General features: G+C 37.6%; 1 protein-coding gene across 1 annotated transcript in view; it reads right to left on the reverse strand.

Annotated features, from left to right (window-relative positions):
* Nucleotides 1-230: 230 nt before the first annotated feature.
* Nucleotides 231-23,428, reverse strand: part of HMGCLL1 (3-hydroxy-3-methylglutaryl-CoA lyase like 1) — a 62,255-nt gene continuing 39,057 nt past the window's right edge. The window contains exons 8-9 of the mRNA XM_088137163.1: nucleotides 7,167-7,292; nucleotides 231-1,770 (exon numbers count right to left, since the gene is read on the reverse strand). Of these exons, the coding sequence (XP_087993289.1) occupies nucleotides 1,669-1,770; nucleotides 7,167-7,292 (228 nt within the window). The 3' untranslated portion in view covers nucleotides 231-1,668. The remainder of the gene's footprint in view (nucleotides 1,771-7,166; nucleotides 7,293-23,428) is intronic.

Raw genomic sequence — 23,428 nt, forward strand, 5'->3', positions numbered from 1 at the left:
AATCCAGACCCTATTACCCACCAAACCAAATGCAATTTGCCCATTCTTGTTTTTGTAATTCAAGATAGGCAGCATTGTATGAAATGTATGCCACTTCACCTTGCACGGAGGGTCAGTCTATATCTCAGTGGCTGGGCTTCGGTGCCTTGCAAGTCTAATACACATTTTCAACGGAGCAGATTGACCAGAGTGTGCCCTTTTTCATGGCATTTTAGCACAGTGAGGGTTTCTTAGACACTGAGAGTTGCAGTTGATCATGGATTCGAAGTTGTAAGAGCTTTGAACAGAGACAGATTAAGTTATTTATTGATTTTATATATACTAAGGGAAAGAAGCTTTTTCAATCAGAGTGTGTTTTATAAATAGATTAGCTAATCACATCATCTAATACACAGAGAAATGTTTCCAGAAGAGTACACATATACATTTTTAAAGCAAATATATAAAATTAAAAATGGAGGCAAATTTAATAAATTTCTAAGGCATTTTAAAAGAGTAACCAATGCATTATGACATATATTTTCCTGAATTTGACAGGGATGGGCAATTCCTATCATTTCTTACTACACTAGCCATGCTGGGTTGAGGCTGATAAAGTTCAACATATCTGGATAGTCCCATATTGCTTACTCTTAGTTTGGAGCCTGATCTGCATATGATTTATTATATGCCATCAATTTTTTGTCAATTCTTAGTGATTTTCCCCATGATGATCTGTCCCTAGCCTGGTCCTTCAGGTCTTTCAGTGGTACATCCATCATCTCTGTAGCTGAGTCCATCCATCTTGCTGCTAGTGATACTCTTCTTCTCCTTCCTTCCACCTTTCCCAGCATTAGAGCCTTCTCGAGAGCTAGGTCAAACATAATGTGTCTGAAGTAGGATAATTTGAGCCTGGTCATTTGTGCCTCAAGTGAGAACTCTAGGTTGATTTGTTTGTTGATTCATCTCCAACATCAAAAGCATCAACACTCTTTCTATCTGCTTCTTCAAAGTCCAGCTTTCACTTCCATAGTGTCACAGGGTAAACCATTGCCTGCACTATTCTGATCTCTGTAGTACAGACACATCATAGCATAAGAATATTTTTTCCAAGGCCTTCATTGCTACTCTACCAAGTGCTAGTCTGTGGCATATTTCTTGACTGTTTGCTCCTTTACTATTGATATGCATATACCTTTCTGGAGAACTCATATCAAGATATGCTCAGTTCAATTTCAGTAGCATTACATTACCTTCCATACAGTATGCTTGCTCAGTTCAATTTATCTCAAACTTATCTTTTAATTCATGTACTTGTAAGCAAGTAAGTATGTACTCTTGTTGGTACAAATAGTGCATAAGACTATGATAGGGATGCACAGAGATTATATGAGCATCACATAAAAAGTTGACTACAACCTGATAGAGAGAGGCCATGGTGAGTTGCAACAGGCAATATCCAAGGACCCCAGGGAAAAAAAGAAAATTTCATTTAGCAATTCAAGTGAAGTTTTTCTCCTCTGGTCTTATAATTCATTACTGCCATTGGCCTAATATTGACTATGGTGCCACTATTCCCCTCAGCTGAATTTTTTTTTGCAATAGGCTTGTCTTACACAACTATAAACAGGAAAAGCCCACTGATGGGTAAATATTAACTTTTAAGAATGCCACCATTTCTTTTCCAGCTCAATCACTGAAGGAAGCTTGAGCAACTTTAGAACTGGTTTTCTTATTCAAAGCTGTGCAAATGAAATTGCCAGCTTCCATGACTTTGTAAAGATCCACACCCTAAAATTGAGGAAGAGAGAGGAGAAAGATAGAGAATTATTTTTAATATATATTTTTATATATAACCACTCAAGATATTCAGTAGGAGAGAAAACATGAGCATGCTGAAATCTTTCTCTGAGTCTGCCTGTCTGTCTTACCTCCTTGCCTACTATACTTTGGTGTCTTGCAGCATTCTAATACATTATGTCCCCAATGCTTTTTAACATCTACATCACAAACACAAAATCTCCAGATTACATTAGTTCAGGGAATTATATATGGGTCTGCCTCTGAATATGGTTCAGAATTTGCAATTACATTGTCTGAATGGACCTGAATTGTCCAAAATTCAGAGTGATAACCTTTTAAAATTATTATTATTTTTGTCCCTTCAAGCTAGTGTTGACTCCTGGCAACTGTCTGCACTAGTCCCTGCAGTTTTCTTGACAAGATTTTGGAAGTAGTTTGTTCTTGCCTCCTTCCTAGGGCTGAGAGAGAGTGACTGGCCCAAGGTCACCCAGCTGGCTTTGTGCCTAAGGCAGGACTAGAACTCACAGTCTCCCAGCTTCTAGCCTGGTGCCTTAACCACTACACCAAACTGGCTCTCCAGTCTGATAACTACAAGAGAAATATAATCATATTACACCTGTGCTCTGGAAATAATACTGCTAGTTTGTGCCTCAGTTTAATTCAAAAATTTGGCTCAGGCCCTTTACTACTTCTAGTAGTAAACAGAATATCTGAAGGCCCCAGTTTAAATACACTATGACAATTAGTGCTCTATTTGAAATGCAGTAGGGCCACTTAGTAGTGGCACCTTAAATATGGAACTGTCAACATAGGCTCAGCTCAACCTTGTATAATATTGGTGCCAGATATGGCTTCTTTTATTTACCATTATATGTTAGGGTTTGCTCGTTGTTCATTTTTTAATTTGGCTAATTGCTTTTATACTGCTGTTTTATATTACGGTATTCTAAAGTTTTGCTTTTGACATGTGGTGCGTACACTTTGGAATATAACTTTTTGTAAACCACTCTGAAAAGCTATTGATCTATCAGATCAAAATCCATTCTTCTATGAAATTAAATGAGAAACACTCTAGCTAAGGCAATTAAACAAGCTGTTAAACAATCTTTACTCATGGAAGAGATATGAAACTAAAAAAAAGGAAAAGACATTACTGTATTTAAGAAACCTACAACTAGCCCTTACTCACTAGCCTCCCTAAGAAACGGAGTGGGGATCAAATCACTGGCTGGCTTATAAGTGCTTGCTGTTGAATAGGAACAAGATACAGTACTGTACAAAAGTTTTAGCCAGGTGTGAAAAAATGCTGTAAAGTAAGAATGCTTTCAAAAATATATATTGTAATTGTTTATGTTTATCAATTTACAAAATGCAAAGTGAGCAAGTAGAAGAGAAATCTAAAATCAATATTTGGTGTGACTACCCTTTGGCTTCAAAACAGCATCAGTTCTTACACTTGCACTCTTTGTACACTTGCACAAAGTCAGGGATCTTGTAGGATTAGAGTCAGGTGTATGATTAACCATTATAACAAGCAGGTGCTAATGATCATCAATTTCATATGTAGGTTGAAAGACAGTCATTAACTGAAACAGAAACAGCTGTGTAGGAGGCTTAAAACTGGGCGAGGAACAGCCAAACTCTGCTACTAAGGTGAGGTTGTGGAAGACAGTTTCATGTCACAGGTCATACACCATGGCAAGACTGAGCACAGCAACGAGACACAAGGTAGTTATACTGCATCAGCAAGGTCTCTCCCAGGCAAAAATTTCAAAGCAGACTAGGGTTTCAAGATGTGCTGTTCAAGCTCTTTTGAAGAAGCACAAAGAAATGGGCAATGTTGCAGACTGTAGACGCAGTGGTCGACCAAGGGAACAATGCAGCAGATGGAAGACACATCATGCTTACTTCCCTTTGACATTGGAAGATGTCCAGCAGTGCCATCAGCACAGAACTGGTGGAAACCAGTGGGACCCAGGTACACCCATCTACTGTCTGGAGAAGTCTGGAGTGGTCTTCATGGAAGAATTGCAGCCAAAAAGCCATAACTATGACGTGGAAACAAGTCTAAGTGACTCAACTATGCATGAAAACATAGGAACTGGGGTGCAGAAAAATAGCAGCAGGTGCTCTGGACTGATGAGTCAAAATTTGAAATACTTGGCTGTAGCAGGAGGCAGTTTGTTTGCTGAAGGGCTGGAGAGCGGTACAATAATGAGTGTCTGCAGGCAACAGTGAAGCATGGTGGAGGTTCCTTGCAAGTTTGAGGCTGCATTTCTGCAAATGGAGTTGGAGATTTGGTCAGGATCAATGGTGTCCTCAATGCTGAGAAATACAGGCAGATACTTATCCATCATGCCATACCATCAGGGAGGCGTGTGATTGGCCCCAAATTTATTCTGCAGCAGGACAATGACCCCAAACATACAGCTAATGTCATTAAGAACTATCTTCAGCATAAAGAAGAACAAGGAGTCCTGGAAGTGATGGTTTGGCCCCCACAGAGCCCTGATCTCAACATCATCAAGTCTGTCTGGGATTACATGAAGAGACAGAAGGATTTGAGGCAGCCTACATCCACAGGAGATATATGGTTAGTTCTCCAAGATGTTTGGAACAACCTACCTGCCGAGTTCCTTCAAAAACTGTGTGCAAGTGTACTTAGAAGAATTGATGCTGTTTTGAAGGCAAAGGGTAATCACACCAAATATTGATTTGACATGGGTTTTTCTTCTGCTTGCTCACTTTGCATTTTGTAAATTGATAAACATAAACAATTACAATATATATTTTTGAAAGCATTCTTACTTTACACCATTTTTTCACACCTGCCTAAAACATCTGCACAGTACTGTATATTCTATATGAGTTTGTGGCTGTAAGAATAAACAATAGTTAAATGGGCCTGAGATATGAGTCATAATTTCAGCAGATAGAAGTGTGAGTGTCAATGGAAGGAAAGACAGAGGTGTCACTCAAAAACAGAAATGTTGTATTAAAAAAGCAAGGTGCAAGGAAAGTTCTGGCATAATTCAGTTTGACCTAGGTAAGCAAGAAGAAAGAAAGGAATCCAGAATACAGTCACTGAAAACACTCTTTGCTACATCTCTGTATGACCCAATGTGGTGGATTTTCTCTTTTTAACCAACTTTACTGAAGATGTTTTCTTTTCCCCACTTATCTACATTAAATATAGCTGGGGCATTCTAGCATGCCCACTATGATAAGATGGGCAACCTGCAGGTATGTTCAACCCTCAGTCATCACTTCTGTGAAGGCACCTATGACCTGACATTCACCACCAGAATTTTGGCAGCAAAATGACAATATTTTTGGGACTTTTTTTTTTTTACAGAATAAAAGATGGCCACTCCCGTTCCCAGTCTTAATCTTGCACAATTCCAAAACATGGCTCCTAAAGCAGCAATATTGGATAGTATTTTAAAGTTGAGGTTAAGGTTAAGTATGAGGGTGCTTAGCTTCCAAGTTATCCTATTCCCATTTTTACCTTAAAAAGCCAGAAAAAACCAGCTCTATAGTTAGATGCTGTAGTGAAAGAGGAGAAAACACTCCTAGAGGTTTAGGAATGAAAAAGTCAATCAATCAATCAATCAATCAATCAAGATAGTGGGCAGAGTCTAGCAAAGCCCAGGAAACTCAAATTTTAAGCAACCAACCAAGCAAAAAGTGGGCTTTGAAACAGACAAGAAGGAAGCTTATGTTGCCCTTATTCTGGGTCATGGAGGAGAGCATCTTTCCCATCTGGCCTCCACCAGGTAAGAAATACACCCCAGCTCACTTGAAGTGAGCTTGGAGAGGTAGAAGAAATTAAGCCGTCTATATTATGGACTGATCTCTGCTATATCTGTTTTGTTCTACCTACATGGGAGCTGTGCCTCCATGTTTTTTTGCACCAGGAAGATAAATTGAAAATTAAAACCTACAGAATGTGTGAGATTTTCCTTTTCTTTTTCTCTCACTGTCTTCAATGTTCAATTAGCTTCTTAACCTTAATCTACATAGCAAACAACTTGTATCTTCTGACATTCAGTGTTTCCTTCTGACAGGGAATTTAGCTTTTCATCCATCCTGGCCACCCCACTTAGCTACAAAGGGGAAGGAGAGGGAGGGAGGGAGAGAGAAGGAGTCACCTCCTCCTGAGAGACTGGTTTCAAGAGGAAATTTCTCTGTGAAGAATAAGTGGAGGCAGTGACCAGGCAGACTAGTCCCCCAAATTACTGGAGGCTGCAAAGTCCAGGTGGAAGGGAAAATCTTAGGGACTCTCAACTGAGTGAGCATCTGTGCTGGAGTGTAAGCACATTTCTAGTACAAATGCACACATAAAGTCACTTGGCAAAAGGCAGTTTCTATTTTAACTGGAGATGGAAGAAACTGAAAGAATCCTGCTATAAGAGAGATGAACTAGTCAGGAAATCTAAAAATAGCATCTTTTTACTTCAGATTCAAACTATCCCATGCACATTTCTTCTTGGAAGTGTATTTACTGAATATGTATTTAGGCACTGAGTAAACTGGAAGAAATCTGATGAGCAGGGACTTCTGCATAAATAGCACTGAATCATAACTGCTTTGGGATTCTAATATTCTTTTGACACATACATGTTATCTTTTGAAAAGAAAAATGTTTCAGCGTCTTAAATCTAATGGTCATTTGCCACATGTTCATTGAGCTGACCTTTGCAGAACTATACACAACTATGTGTAGATGCTGTGTCTGAGCTTTCCCAGAGTAAACTGACAATTTGATCTAATCAGTCTGAATCTTGTTCTAAATGAGGAATTAACTGTCACTTCAAAGATCTCAGCTCATCTGAAAGTACTACGGCTTTTAAAAGGGGAAATAAATCCATTGTGTTCTTTAGCATCATCAGTCAACCAAGCAAGAACAAGTACGTGGAGATAATGTAAACACTGGGCAATGTTTAATTTTAGTAAATGGTACGCGCTATCAATAAAGAAATTGATAACAGAAAATGAACTACAAAGTCTAGAACTCAAGTAACAGTAAGGCTTAAAACTATTTTAAAAAGAATTTTATAATTGCCTGAGATACATTCCTATCCTGGGAAAACTAGTTAGATTTACATACAAATTCACGTATGTATAACTACAAGAATAGGATTATGCAATCCCTTTAACAGAGATGATCACATATGCCTATTCTGTGGAAAAGGCAATCTCTCCTAACAGATTGCTGTCCTAGAATACATTAGTGTGCACTGATTTATAAATGGTATAAAAAAATAACACATTATATTATTTGAAATCAGTATAACAAGCATCACACACTGTATATGCTATTTCAGTGGCCCCCAATTTTAGCAATTATGCAGAATCTGATAGAGATATGAAAATTAGCTTACTGTATTGATCCCCAAGCCATTAAGCATGTATATCACATCTTCTGTGGCTACATTTCCAGTGGCACCTTTTGCATATGGACAGCCTCCTAAGCCCGAAACAGAGGAATCCACAACATGAACTCCCATCTAGAAAACAATAACAGATAATAATAGTATTCCATTGGATAGTCCTCAAGTTAAAAATGCTCACTAGTGCATGCTGCATAAGAAAATGGTTAAGAGCATTTTCTGTAATCTACATCTGGGCAGCCTTCCTTCAATAATTCAGATGCCATTTTACTCCTATGCTATTGTACTTTAACCCTCTCCATGCATGGCTTATTTTAGACAAACATTTAACACAGCTGCCATGCTTACCAATTCCTCTTTCAAAATAAAACACTCTATTTCTTTACAAACTGATTCCAGCAATCAGTATGGACTGATCAAACAACAGCTTGAGATTCTCTATTGCAAATGAGGAATTGAAAGTCTCACAAGTGGAGAACATGACATTGTTCAAATGACTGAAATCTTATGGATTCATAACTACTGCATATTCTCAACTCAAGCCATAGATAAAAGATAGGTGTTGTAGGTTTGATCTTCCATAAAAAGCATTTTTCAAGTATTTGTGAAACACATCACCCCAATCAGTTCCAACCATCAGCCTTTGGCATGTTTCCTCTGCTACAATTAAGGGAAATGAACTTCTTGGCACACACAATGGTGGCTTGTTCCTTGTGTGGACTCCTTCAAATGTTTTAAGTCAGTTTAATTTGAAGCTTCACTTGAAGTTTATGTTTACAAACTGTATATTTTGGTCTATAGGCTTTATGACTCATTGAGCTCAACAAAGCAACCACTTTGCTTTCTTCATCCCAGAAAAGCATCAAACTCAGATGACTGCATAGATTCATGGCTGATCACCCTAAATGAACTAGGAGTCCTATGTACACATCTTGATCTATCACCATCACCTTCAGATTTTCTGCATAAATGGCAAAGAAAAGCTTCCATCTTGATATTAGTCCACTTACAGTTGTCTTACTGAGACTTAAAAACTTTGTTTTCTGTTGTGATGCTTCTTCAGCTTTAATGTACAATGGGTTCAGCAACATGCTGAATATTAACAGTTATATTAGAGCACATCTGTCACACAATATCGTATTTAAACCATTGCAGAGTCCAGTTGTGCCATTTATAAAATACAATCATAGCATCTGGAGACTTTTTATCAGGGAATCAATCGCTACTGTCAGGGAAGCCCAGCAAAAGTTAATTTGATATTGGACAATTTACAATAGGAACTTAAAGTACTAAAATGGATGTCTCTGAGATTTACAATTAATTTCCTCCTCAAGTTCAAATATAACACAGCCAACATTTTTATGAATGTTCATATTTAGATAATACATTATACAACTCATATAGGCTAAAATCATTTTAAATCTCACAGAGCAGTCTTACATTAATGTAACTCAAGGTATATATAACATTTATGCAGAAGTATGACAAAATAAAAACTTTACATAAGTCCCAAAATGCTGAATTATCAAAAAAGCTATGTGTCAGACTTATATGCAGTGAGAAGCATTTTTCTGAAGCTAAAGTAGGCATGGAAACTAGCTTTAGAAATTTATATGATGAAAACATTATAATAATATCCCATGTTCTTATTAAATGTAGGCAGATTGATGTAAAACCCTAATCATAAAATTGTACAATATAATCAACAGAAATAAATGATGAAAAATCAAAATGTAATAAGGAAAGACACACAAAATACAATAAGAAAAGACACATAAAATTGAAAAAAACAAACAATAAAAATTTAATAGCAGCAAGAGGAAAAGTTGGTACACATTATTAAAAAATGCAAAATTAAACTAGGTATTACAGAACTATTTCCACAAGAGGTACAGGTAGTCCCCATTTTAAGAATGAATTCTGTTCCCAAGGTCTACCCTTGTCAAATGTATACTGTATGTAAGCTGGAACAGTATTATTGTGTTATTTATTTATTTGATATCTTATATATTGTATAAGTAGTATTGTGTAATGAACTCGTACCATTGTGTATTTAACTCAAATCATTGTGTATTTAACTCAAATTTTGCTACAGTAGGCTCCGTTCTTAACTATGGGTTGTCCTTAAACCTATTTTTAACCCAGGGACTACCTGTATCCAATGAAATTAAATAAAAGCGACTTCAGCTTGTCACAAAATAAGCATTGAGAAGAATCCAGGGGATTCTGTCTGCTCCTACTTTAAAATCCATATTTCAAATGTGCTTTCTCCCATGAGGTCTAAGGAGCTACTGCTTGAAAAATAAAAGCCTAAAACACCTTGGAACAAGCTGCACATGGAACAAACTGCACAGATCTATTGATACCAAGCTAATCATGAAATTTCACTGCTGAATAATATAGTCTTTCATAATACTTTCAGTTGTTTTACATTCAGTGATGTGTATTATCAACTAGACAAATGTTGGATCTGTAGGTTCAGAAGCATCCATTCTTTGCACATTTTATTTTACTGACCACTTGGAATAAAGGTCTGGTCTTTGTCCCTTGGTAGAGTGAGATTCTTCCCTTCAGCCTATTTCCTGCAGGAAGAATCAAGAATTTTATGCTTCCTTCTCAATTTTACCACCATGAGGACAGGAAGCTCATTCATCAAGGGATGGAGCCATGTATAATGGAGCCATGTACAACAGTGTACAATTTCCTGAATAAACTTTATTTGTACTTCTAAACCTTAGGCACCTGTCCCTAAGTACTCTAAGGGTACTGCCTCTGAGGTTAGATTCTACTCACACGTGTATGCTCTGCTAAACACAAATTCCACTGAGTAAATGGGAGGGTGCCAACCAAGGTTGCAATAAATTGCCCCTTCATAATGGAAATGCAGCCAGACAGTGCTGACGTTATGCATTGCTTATCTGCAGAAGTAGCTAGTGTGCACTGGTGCTGCTAGCTCAGTGTGCAGGATTTTGGCTACTCAGGAGCTTTAGATAAAAACTTTGAGCCAACTGGAATAAAAGTAGTGGAATAAATACTTGCCTTTAATTGGGTTTTTATGTATGCAATCAGAAACAAACTGTGTACTTAAGAGTTTTAGTATAAAAAGTTTAGTGTGAAAGATTTGACAGGATGCTTGTCAAAGTGCATTGGGCAAGCCACACATCTCTCCTTAAAGCCCTGAAGCAGCCACATTCTCCAGAATGTTCAGTGCAACTATTTTGAAGGTTTTCCCCCATTGTCTCTAGGCATAGTCACCTTTGGTGGTAGTGGTGGTGGTTCCAATGGAAGGATTTCTGTGCATACATGTTAGCATGCAGACAATGGAGGAAACCCTTTAAAAACAACCGCATCAAACCTGCCAGAGGACCTAGCTGCGTTGATGGTTCAAGGAGCATTAAACCAACTTTGCAAAATAACTCTTCTGAATGCTTCGCTCAGGCCTCATGAAGAAAAACTAGATCAGATACATTGGAGCTTAAAAACAAATATGAACATATGATTAAATTCTGTTAAACACCACCCAAACAGATTACTTTTAAACTAAAAACAAATATGAACATCGGATTAAAATTCTATTAAATACCACCCAAATTACTAGGGGACTGTATTTGATTCTTCTTTGTAATTTAGTATTAATTATATGCATGCAAGATGTACATGGAGTTAAGAATATAATTAATTTTTAAAGTGAAAAATATTCTTTTGCTAAACACTTGGTGGCACTGTTGCCTTAAGGTGGCTGTTTTTTTGCTTGACTTTTTGATAAATCCTGACAACAGGGACATTTTATTTAAGATTTTAATTTACTTATTTTTAAACTAAAAGTTAAACAACAATAAAATGTCGATTTTTCCAAAATTTTGAAAATACCAAATTGCAATATATGAAGGATTTGTACTTGCACAACCTACCATGGCGCAATAAAAGGATAATCTATTACAGGCTCATAAATATATCATTACAGGATGATATCTACCTTACTGGAGCTCACAGGTCAGTTGTCAGGATTTATTGGAGACAAGAATACACTTAATCCCCAATTAGATGACTGGGATGTAGGGGGCTTACCTTTAGTTGGATCACCCAAAACAGGTGTTAAAAGCCCAGTATTCTCGCACCAAGAGCATAATATGGCAGCAGGATCTCAACTCATAGCATAGGCAACTTTCTTTTCCTAAAGGTCAAAATAATGTGTTCTCTCCTGAAAAAGTGATCATATCTGTGTTGGGAAAAAATCCTGAATAATGACTAGATGGTGACAAAGAATTTTGGGGATCTCCTTGTTGCCAACTGATTTTTGCAGCCAAGATATGCTATCTCTACTGCTGAAGACCAAAAGGCAGGTACGTTATTGGCATACCTTTAAAGGGGGTTCCTTTAAAACTGTGAACCCCAAGATCCCAGTTTTAAGGATGGTTTTTACTCTTGACAGTGCCTTTGCTTATAAAGTTTTCTCTGAAGTTCCTGACTCACCTGCATTTGGCCAAGGTTGCTTTCAAAACCCACAAATTTGCTATACTAAATCTTCTGCTGTTTCCCAGTGAACAATGAAAACATTAACCATAGAAAAACATTCTGGCAAAGACAGCTGATCATTTCAGACAATATAACTAATAGGGTAGCTTACAAAAATATGTAATTAGTTCATGTGTTTGACCTCTTTTCCTGCTTTACATAAGTGCAATATAACACAAAGTAAATTTTATTTTATTTTGTCTTTTCATTTTCCCCATAGTAACATTCAAACGGTTGTTTTGTATATTAGGACATGGATATCATTCATTCAGCAAACTCTGTAACTGATCTGCATGTACAATACGCTCTGTACAGTATACATCTGGGAGGAGAGATATCTGTGATTAGTTTAAAGCTTTTCTACTCACAGCAACACCTAGATAATCTGGAAGAAGCTAAGCAGGGCCAAACCTGACTGATCTTTGGATGACAGACTAGCAGGAAATCCCTGGACTGTAGGCTGGATTGAGAATGAAGTGAGAGAAGAAAAACAGGCATTGTCGTCACTTCTGAATTGTTTCCATGAAATTCCACTTGAAGAAAACCTTATTTAAATCGGGCAAGCCCCAACTTCTGCATTCTACCTCATTCTGTTCTAGAGGGTTGTAAACCCTTGGGAATAGCTTTGGGCAAGGGAGAAGGAGAACGGGACCCCCCCCCTAAAATTAACTAAATTAAACAGTTCAGCAAGCTATATATGAACTCCCTAGAGCTGCCTAGAGCTGCAGAGAGACAGGACTGAATACTTTCTATAATTAATTGCAATGCAATGGTCTGTTCTGCACATCTGTCCAAAGCTAGGCCCCACTGAGTTCAGTGAGATTAGACCCAGTAAACAGATAAAGAGCCACAGTCTCAATTACTTCACGCTGGTGCAGGAGATCTACCATTCTGCAAACAGTACATATTAACTGAGCCTTTTAAAACAGATCAATAAGTTGTGAGAATAGAAGCTCAAATTACCCCTGCCATTTAGCCCATCAGAAGAGTTACACAGGTGAAGGTCCTATATTTAGGAACATTTTTCTTTTTGGTGCCACTAATCTATTTACAGCTGGACTCAGAAACATGCTATTCATCATTATAAAACATAAAGCCAAATGTCCTCACCCCCCCCTTTTTTTCAGGAGCACCACAGATTAACAGGTTAGAATGTTTTCCACATGTCCGTTTTACTGTCAAGAGAATATTAAAGCTGTTTTCCAGCTTCCGCAGCTGAACCAGATGTCCACAGATCCCACGGTGAGAGCAAAATTGGCAAAGTAGCCTTCTCATGACCCCGGCATTGTTTTATCAAGGATCACTTTTAATGTATAAAGGGCCATTTCTTGCTGAGATGTGTAATGTTTTTCAGCCCTTTCCCCTGCAATTACCCAAAAGTGCTGACTTTGTTGAACTACTGATATGCAGTAGTATTTCTTACGATGCCTCTCATACTGAGCTGTAATTGCTGTTTGTGTTGGCACAAGAAAGGTACCAAGTCTTGTTTCCAGTGTACATTTCCGGACTCTGGTTTCAGTAATATCAGCATAGGATATGGTCCTGGGCATACATTTTGTTGGGTAAACATTTGACAGTAATTTACTCTGCCAATCTCTACAGGCTAGCCTCTAATTATCAAAGACCTCAGATGGACAATTTCAAAAATATTTTCTAAGGCTACATCAATTGATTTCCCTTCGCTGACTCCCCTCCCCCCCCCCAGCAAGTCAGCATGCCAAATGTATTTAAACCAGAATTCATTCTTTGGATTAGCTTCAGATCATTTATGCTATTGAGTTTGAGGTGGGATGGTGGTAGTATCCAGCTATTCCATATTATTCTACACTGCACTAAACCAGCCTTCCTTCACCTGACAGTTTCCAGATGTGCTGGGATTACCAGTCACAGTATGCCCAGCCAAGATGGCAAGAAGCCATATTGCTGGGAGTTCTGGAAGGAGAGAGTCCCAACACATCTGGAGAACTCTAAGCTGGGGGGGGGGTTGTGCACTAAATTATTGACACATGACGGTGATTGTTATATTCCCTCTCTTGTACAATGTGATCTATATTTTGTAATAAAATTTACCATTATTCCATCAGTACACAAATGTCATGTTTAAAACCACAAGTTAAAATCTGTTTTTCAAACTATAGCATCTGCTTTCTTGCTTTTGAGTGCATTTCAAAACCCCAATGATTTCAATGGGAAATGTAAAATATAGTTTTTACTATTTAAAAATAAAGCTAGTTCATCAGAAAATATTGCTTCATGTTTACTGGACTCCCCAAAGCATGTTTAAAAAAAGTTGGATATCTGATCTTTAATACTGGCATGGTAAGAAATTTGAGGGCTTTTAGCTTCCTCCAATTTGGTCTTGGTATTATCCCGCCATACTTCCCTTTTGGTTTCAAGTCACAGCTTTCTGGGAAACAGCATAATAGTAAAAAATGTAAATATGATGTTAAATCATACCCCCTAAATTATGGAATTAGTCCTTTTATGAAGAGCTTTCACTTTATTGGCCTGGGGTTCAGCAAAGAAAATAATTTTATAAAAATGGAAAGAATCTTACCCTCCAGATCTTAAGGAATAGGTTCGAGAAATGTGTTTATTATCAATATTTAAAATGTCTTTATAGTCTAAAATGAGTAGATACAGCAGTATATTTCTATATGGTTTAAAATTAAGTTTAAGGATTTAATTAGTTTTATATTGATACAACATGGATTTTATTTTTTTTTCTTTTTATTACCTTATTTTTCTTCTTTTAAGTCTAGTTTATTTTAATCACTAAAATGTAAGTAGGACATTTTTAGTATACAATTACTGGTGTATTTTGTGTTCTAGTAGTTTGTTATATTGCACCATTAATTTTTTAAAAAACAATTTCTCTTTTCAACATACCTCTATATTACCAGACAAATCTCTAAATGTTCCTTCTACCATTTTCTCCTTCCAGTTTCATCCCAAATCAGTTCATTACTTTTATTTTTAATTCCATTCACTCTATTGGGGGCTCCTTGTTTTAGCCCTCTTCACCCATTTTGAAAGCAATTTTTTTTCCCATCAAAATCACTCTTTCTTTCCTTTCTTGTCATGACTTCTTAGGATTGTTCAGACCAAATCTTAGAGGCAAGGTTTTTGTAATGAAACTTTCCATTTTTCCTTTATTTTTAGCATTACAACAGAATGCTAAACATATCAGTTTTCAGTCAGATAATTCAGCTAATGCATGCAGACAGCTCTCCCCCTTTGCTTCTCTCTTGTGTATGCCTTCCCCACTCCTGTGAGAGATTCTCTCTGTGTGAACAACCCTCATCTGGATTTCTCTCAGCTAATTCGCAGATTCAGGTTATCTTCCACAAGTACAAGGTATATATCTGGAGAATCACATGACAGAATGGCAATCAACGTTTGCTCTATTCTGCCACATGAACTGATGTTCTGTTTAACTACTTTCTCTGCAATTATCTTTTTCTTTATATACATGTTATACAGTTTTTTCCCTCCTTCACATGACTTGCAGTAATTTGAAAGCCAGTTTGGTGTAGTGATGAAGGTACTGGCCCAGAAACCAGGGGACTGTGAGTTCTAGGCCTGCCTGAGGCACAAAAGCCAGCAGGTGATTTCGGGCCAGTCACTCTCTCTCAGCCCAGCCCATCTCACAGGGTTGTGGTTGTGGGAAAAGTAGGAGGCAGGAGAATGAGGTATGTTTGCTGCCTTGAGATGACCAAATATTTAAAAAGGCAGGATAAAAATCTAATAATATTAATAATAATAATTCTTTTATAAGTATTTTTTTCTCATCCATAGTGTCTTCCACTTCATCATTCTACAAAACATGCTTTTTTGTACTTCTAATGAGCATAACTCCACATATTTCTGTAGCATTCTGTAACATGATGTTTTTCATTCTGTTTCAAGTAGCTGCCTCAACTGTCTCACCTTCCTTCCTTACATCCTCTATCCATTAATTGTCAGAAAACTAATCTGTTTTATAACACTTTTTCCGCTGAGGACTTGGTTTTTCTCTTCCTGCAGTTGTTCTACCTTCTTTCACTTCTTTCCTTTTTCCCCACTATAAATAACACTGAAATTGTTAAAAAGTGTCTCTCCCACATTCAGAACCTCATTATTCTTGCATTGTTCACTAATTCTCTTAATCTTGCATCATAAAATATCAATCAATCATGCTTTATTTATATACATTCCTTTGTTATGTGTATCTATAAAAAGACTTATGCTTAAACCATGTGTTTGAAACAAACATACCTTTTTCTGAACAGATACTCACCAGAAAATCACTATATTAATTAATTCTTGGGTCTTCAAATGACCTAGTCACTTTTTCTATATTATCTCATCTTGTTCCCACCCATCTATTCATATGGCTTATTAGAATAATTTTCCTTCGAGTCGCATTCATTCAGAATGTTACACAATTTTTAACAAAATTCTTATCTAGTCTTCCATTATTTTCATTCACTGGATTATAATATGCATATAACACCCACCTGCTAATGATAAGAATAGTATTTGTCAGTTCTGACGTGTTTTGGCTAGTAAGATGCAAATGCAACTCAAGTCCACTTGGTATGCTGATGCTATCTCATGCAAGCTGGGATCTCTAAGCTAAAGACTACCTTGCAAACAAGATTACTTTGGCTACATCCCACCAACTAGAAGGTGCATGTAACTGCATGTACTCAGAATACATAATATGTATACATATGCATGTGGATACATCCATATTTTAATATTTTAATTTATATTAATCTGTTTTACACAGTTGTGATTTCTGAATGAGTCAGTACTGTATAATAAAAAGAGTAATGAAATAAAAATAAAAAAGAGGCTGATCTCTCACAAAACTACCACATCTTGTGAAATGTTAGTGTTTCTGCATGAGGCCCTATGTGATTCAATAAGAATGTGATAATTATTATGGTTTTGAGGCAATCTCAGATGAAATATAAAAATAAATAGGCATAAGATGTCAACTAATATTTACTCTGAAAAGACTGCTGTTTTATTCTTTGCAGGTACACGTAGGTGGGGTAGCAGAACAGTTTTCAAAAAGAGTATCAGACAAGATGAACTCAAAAACTGCCTTTGAGCTATTCATAATGCTGTTATCAGTGAGCAATTGCAACTGTTACTTGATGCTCTTTTCCTAAATTTTAAGGCTTAATGTTAAATCTTAGAGGAAAACACATTAGCAGACTTTTGCAATTATTCATTGGTAACAACATTATGAATAGTTTACATTTCAACAAAGTTATAGAAATCAAATCTATGACAATACAGTCCTTTCTGTCTATTCAATAAGCACTACTGAGTTCAGAGAGATTTACTGCTGGCTAAGCATGCACAGGACTGCAGCCTAAAGCTATGGCAATATCAGAAAAGTCTGTATCCCATGTACAGGATTTGGAAATAATTTGCTTCAAGTTTAGAAAATGATGCCTTTTTCTGACAAAAAAAATAACGAAGGCCTGGATTACTGTCCATCCACTGCACAACAGAATCATCCTGAACCTTAATATAATCATTTAAGGAGTCATGTTAAATAAGCCACAGTTACATGATAAAAGGGTATATACATAAAGAGGCTATTGCTGTGACTATACAAAAGAATGACTATTAAATAATGCTTTGGGGGCTTTCCAGATCACAAAACCCCTTCACTTATTTTTAGTGATATTCATAGACCAATGTGAGTTTAGTGTTAGTAGCATAAGTTGCCCATTACTAACAGTAACTTTTACATATATGAGAGAAAACCTATTGTAGGACAAAGCAATAAAATGCCTAACAGACCTTTGGGAGCACAGAGGGGACAAGAAGACAGTTAAAGGAGAAAACATGGCTGTTACAGAAGAAATTCTCGACTCCAGGGAAGGGAGGAAACATGAGAAAGACAGAGTAACTCTGCCTTAATTACATGGAATATACATTGTGCAGGATAATTACTTTGGTAGGCTTTCAGGATTTTACTAATAGGGTAATACTACCCTATTAGCAGTAAACATCTTTCTAGAAGGCCAAATGGTTCTTGTTGCTTGAGCTGGACAGCCTTGACAGGCTATTATTGCTTCTTGCCCACTGAAAAAGGAATGATGATCCAGCACTGGAAATGGGAGGTCAGCATAGCACAGGCTTCTCTATCCTGGTGCCTTCCAGAGGTATTGGATTTCAGCTCTTCCTATCTCCCTCTCTCACCAACCACTGGTAAGGAAGGGGATGGTCCCAAAGAAAGTGGCCGGATCTGTTTTGGTTTGCTTAAGTAGGATGAGATCTCCTTTAATGAATGGAGTGGCAATCCAATGGGAAGCATACAAGAAGGTAAGTTTTAGTGGATTTTTCTTTCAAGTATAGGATTACAGGCCAAAAGATGTTTAAATATTTTATATTCGATTAAAATATCTTTAATTAAGAAATGAGTTTTCATACTCTTCCTGAGTAACATCATGGATGCCTGTGTAACAGTAATTGCATCACAATACTTGCATGGTCATATCCTACATATCATTCCTCATTGCAATGAACAAAACTGAAGAGGCCAGGACAGAAAGCAGCAAAATTACACCTTCCCAGACAGAGTATTTCTATTCAGATAATTTTATAATGTGAACCTGAGCTCTTCTCTGAGAAAATATATCTGGATCCTGTGTAATATCTGGATAAGAATTAGCTATTTATTTCATTAAAGTATATATGTGCACATACTATACACCAATAAAATTATTCAAAAAGGTACAGGGAGAACAGTGCCCTCACAAAGTCTTATAAACAAGCATGGAAAGAAGGAATCTATCATAATTTCTTCCAATTTGTCTAATCCTCACTCTCTGTATGAAATTTAAGTAAAAAGGAAGATCTGAAGTGGCCTGCAGAACCAAAATATAACTAGGAAACGTGATAATGTGCACATAAGTTAAGGCTTAACAATTCTACCTATGCAGTGGTTTTCAATGTTTTCCTATGGTTTCACTTGAATTAAACTGGCCTCAGTTGGGATCTTGGATGAAATTCTGATCACTTCTTTTTTTAAAAAAAGATACATGCAAATGGAAGAGAATCCAGAAGCAAACAGCCCAGGCAGTATTGTGTTTTTAAACTCTCTCTCTCTCTCTTTTTGTCTTGAAATGTATGATATATGAGAAATGGGGTTTAGAAAATGGAAATGTTTTAGCAAAGTAGGTCTATTTACCATTTGGCCCAAAATATTCAATACTGGCTTAAACAAGAAAATGCAAGCTAACCTTTTCCAAAATCATGAAGAGAAGTGGATATTGTTATTTAGCATGACAACAGAGGCATTCACACTGAAGCAACTGAATAAAGTCAATTTGAACTGGATTGCAAGAGGAAAAAAAGCTTCTTCATTATGGCAGCAATGGTTCAACAGAGTATGATACATAATCCCAGGGAAGATGTGGTACCTATTCCTCTTAAGATTTGAAAAGGAAGGGAAAGGATGAGAAACTCAAGTACGGAACATTGCCAGAGCAAGCTTAGGCATGCACTGCATGTCTGGGAGATTCCATTCATTAAGTACAGTGGGGCAAAAAAGTATTTAGTCAGCCACCAATTGTGCAAGTTCTCCCACTTAAAAAGATGAGAGAGGCCTGTAATTTTCATCATAGGTATACCTCAACTATGAGAGACAAAATGGGGAAAAAAATCCAGAAAATCACATTGTCTGATTTTTAAAGAATTTATTTGCAAATCATGGTGGAAAATAAGTATTTGGTCAATATCAAAAGTTCATCTCAATACTTTGTTATATATCCTTTGTTGGCAATGACAGAGATCAAACGTTTTCTGTAAGTCTTCACAAGGTTTTCACACACTGTTGCTGGTATTTTGGCCCATTCCTCCATGCAGATCTCCTCTAGAGCAGTGATGTTTTGGGGCTGTCGCTGGGCAACACGGACTTTCAACTCCTTCCAAAGGTTTTCCATAGGGTTGAGATCTGCAGACTGGCTAGGCCACTCCAGGACCTTGAAATGCTTCTTACGAAGCCACTCCTTCGTTGCCCGGGCAGTGTGTTTGGGATCATTGTCATGCTGAAAGACCCAGCCATGTTTCATCCTCAATGCCCTTGCTGATGGAAGGAGGTGTTCACTCAAAGTCTCACGATACATGGCCCCATTCATTCTTTCCTTTACACGGATCAGTCATCCTGGTCCCTTTGCAGAAAAACAGCCCCAAAGCATGATGTTTCCACTCCCATCCTTCACAGTAGATATGGTGTTCTTTGGATGCAACTCAGCATTCTCTCTCCTCCAAACACGACGAGTTGAGTTTAGACCAAAACATTCTACTTTGGTTTCATCTGACCATATGACATTCTCCCAATCCTCTTCTGGATCATCCAAATGCTCTCTAGCAAACTTCAGACGGGCCCGGACATGTACTGACTTAAGCAGGGGGACACGTCTGGCACTGCAGGATTTGAGTCCCTGGCGGCGTAGTGTGTTACTGATGGTAGCCTTTGTTACTTTGGTCCCAGCTCTCTGCAGGTCATTCACTAGGTCCCCCCGTGTGGTTCTGGGATTTTTGCTCACTGTTCTTGTGATCATTTTGACCCCACGGGGTGAGATCTTGCATGGAGCCCCAGATCGAGGGAGATTATCAGTGGTCTTGTATGTCTTCCATTTTCTAATTATTCCTCCCACAGTTGATTTCTTCACACCAAGCTGCTTGCCTATTGCAGATTCAGTCTTCCCAGCCTGGTGCAGGTCTACAATTTTGTTTCTGGTGTCCTTCAATAGCTCTTTGGTCTTGGCCATAGTAGAGTTTGGAGTGTGACTGAGGTTGTAGACAGGTGTCTTTTATACTGATAACAAGGTCAAATAGGTGCCATTACTACAGGTAACGAGTGGAGGATAGAGGAGCCTCTTAAAGAAGTAGTTACAGGTCTGTGAGAGCCAGACATCTTGCTTGTTTGTAAGTGACCAAATACTTATTTTCCACCATGATTTGCAAATAAATTCTTTAAAAATCAGACAATGTGATTTTCTGGATTTTTCCCCCCATTTTGTCTCTCATAGTTGAGGTATACCTATGATGAAAATTACAGGCCTCTGTCATCTTTTTAAGTGGGAGAACTTGCACAATTGGTGGCTGACTAAATACTTTTTTGCCCCACTGTATGTAAGCCTATTTCAGTGTGGCCCACCACTGAATTAAACCATCTCCATTTAATTCAACCTCTTTCATCAAGGCTATTCAAGGATTTCTTGAAGACTATTCTGCTTGCCTTCCCCATCCTCTACTCCTTCACTGTGAATATAAACTCACACCCAAATAACATTTTTTTATTACCTCCACCTAACTGCATTGTTCAGAGCAGCGACAAGCAGAAAGTGAGCTAGAATTAAAGTAATTCTTCCTGCTCCTTTCTATCTCAAGTTCCCTTGGCTATTTTGTCCTTGATGCAAACTTGATAAGATGATCACCCTGGCTAGTCCTATTTATTTATTTGTAAAAAGGAGAGGTTGGACACATTGGCCCTGCCTCCGCAATACCAACCCTCCTTGCTGTGTGGAGGAGTAAGCTCTGAGGGGGGTTGGCTTGAATGTCAGTAGAATTCTCCATGGGACTGGGAACTCTGCTTTACAGAGAGTGCTACTTACATTTAAGCACATACAAGTAGAACTTTGTGTCAGCTCTTCTCTTTAACTAAATTCCCTGGCTCACCCAGGGAATTTAGAGGAAGAGTAACATGCCCAACCCCATTCGTATTATGCATGGCTAAATGCCCTGTTCAGAGGAACTTGAATAACTTTCTTAGCATAGGAAGTAGACAGGAAATAGTGTCAGGAACAGAAGTTCTTGAACTGCTCCCTAATTCCCTCCTGTACCCTGTACCCATGCTTGCTCTTGCACTGTTATATATTTTGCTGATAGAGTCTAACTATGTCTTGCTAAATGCAATAAATAAGCAAGTAGGTTGGAAATGAAGAGGGGGAAAACCCTTGCATCTATTTCTTTTAGGGATTCTCATTTACGTTGATGAAATCCTTGATCAACCTCTGTTTTTTTCCCTCGTCTAGAGATGATGGAGCTTACTATCACACATACAGCTGCTTCCACCATGAAGGTATTCCATATCTATTTGAAATTAGAACATTAATAATATATATTACAAAGTCAGTGGGACATAGTTATTAGGAAAAATGCTATAGCACCACTAGAGACATCATTATATCTGAACTAAGAAGCTGGATTGCAAACCACACAGAGAGAGATTTAGATATGGGAGGAAGAATCCTAAAAGACATTTCATTATTGGGTCTTATTTTACCAAACTATTAATTCAGTCTAAACTAACTTGACCAATAGAGTGCTGAGAGTTACCAATGGATGTTAGTATATAAGTCCTTTTTAAAAAAACTATTTATGAAGTGCAAAATGATTTTTGAAAAGAAGACCCCTGAGATGGGAAAAGCAAACAACGATTCCTTCTGCTAATGGAAAGCAGGCAATGATATATGGATTTTGGCTGACTACGAGGAACTGAAAAATTCACAGTTACATATTTAATTAGACAAGCTGAAATAGAAATTACTGCCAGTAGAAAGCAATTTACCAAAGCCCAGAGGAAACTATGACAATAACAGCTGTATAAAGTAGTGAGCCCAAATTCACTTCTAATGTCATCCTTTTTCTTCAATGAAGACGAGGCTTCTGGATTTCCACCTCTAAATGGTACATAGATCTTATCTCTAGCTGACATAGCAACTTATCCTGTGTGTTGGACATATGCTTGTAGAATGTTAAATTCCAAAACAAGAAAACGGTAGGGAAAAATTACTAAGGTTCTGAACCAGAGCCAACTCTCTTCTTATACTCAAACCAAGCACTCAAAGTCAGGTTCTACATGCAGAATGATCCATAACTGCTGCCAAGTTTCTGCAGTTGCAAAGTATCATACTAAACTTAAGCTTCTTGTCAACACTTGGTTTAACTCCCTACATAAATCCCAAACCTCTTTTGAGCTCAAGTTTTATTGTCAAATGCCAAGACTCACAAAACCTACTCAGCTCTGGTTGTCAGTCCAATCTAGATGAAACTTATGACCCTCCAGTTATTGCTGAACTACAACTCCCAGCACCTCTCACCATTGCCCATGAAGGCTGGGGCTGCTGGTGTTGTGTTCAGCAGCATCTGGAGGGATAGAAGTTGTCCACGGCTGGCTTAAGAAATGGCTTAAAAACAATTTAAATAAACTAATCTTTGCCCACTGACTGGGCACTAGTGCCTCCTTTCTTTCATATACTCTATGAGCGTGCTGTCAGGCTTCCTTGAATGCATCATAAATTCCATCCAACCATAGTGGAATTTATTCTCTCTCTCTCTCTCTCTCTCTCTCTCTCACACACACACACACACACACACACACACACATCCCACATATTTTTATCTTCCCTTCTCTTTCTATTAAATTGGTCAGGATTATATGAATTGGGTCCTTAATGTAACATCTGGGAGTGCCAGTGTGCCTGTAGATGCCATTATTAGCGCCTGCCAGATTCTCTGCCCTGCATGAATTCTTGCATTTAAAACATATTGTTTTACCAATGGTAAATTGGCATGATGCAAAACAAGGTGCCAGTCTCCATTGCATCATCTTTATTTCCAATAATGTATTTGGCCTTTATAAGCTTTCTTAAGAAAGAAAAAAATGTAAATGGTTGTAATCCAAGACTTATTCTGGAAGAATGCCCACACCTGCCTAGAAA

The sequence above is a fragment of the Python bivittatus genome, unplaced genomic scaffold (genome assembly GCF_059951505.1).
Source record: "Python bivittatus isolate LINGU-HERP-01145 unplaced genomic scaffold, Pbiv_v1 ctg000020_np1212, whole genome shotgun sequence".
NCBI lineage: Eukaryota > Metazoa > Chordata > Lepidosauria > Squamata > Pythonidae > Python > Python bivittatus.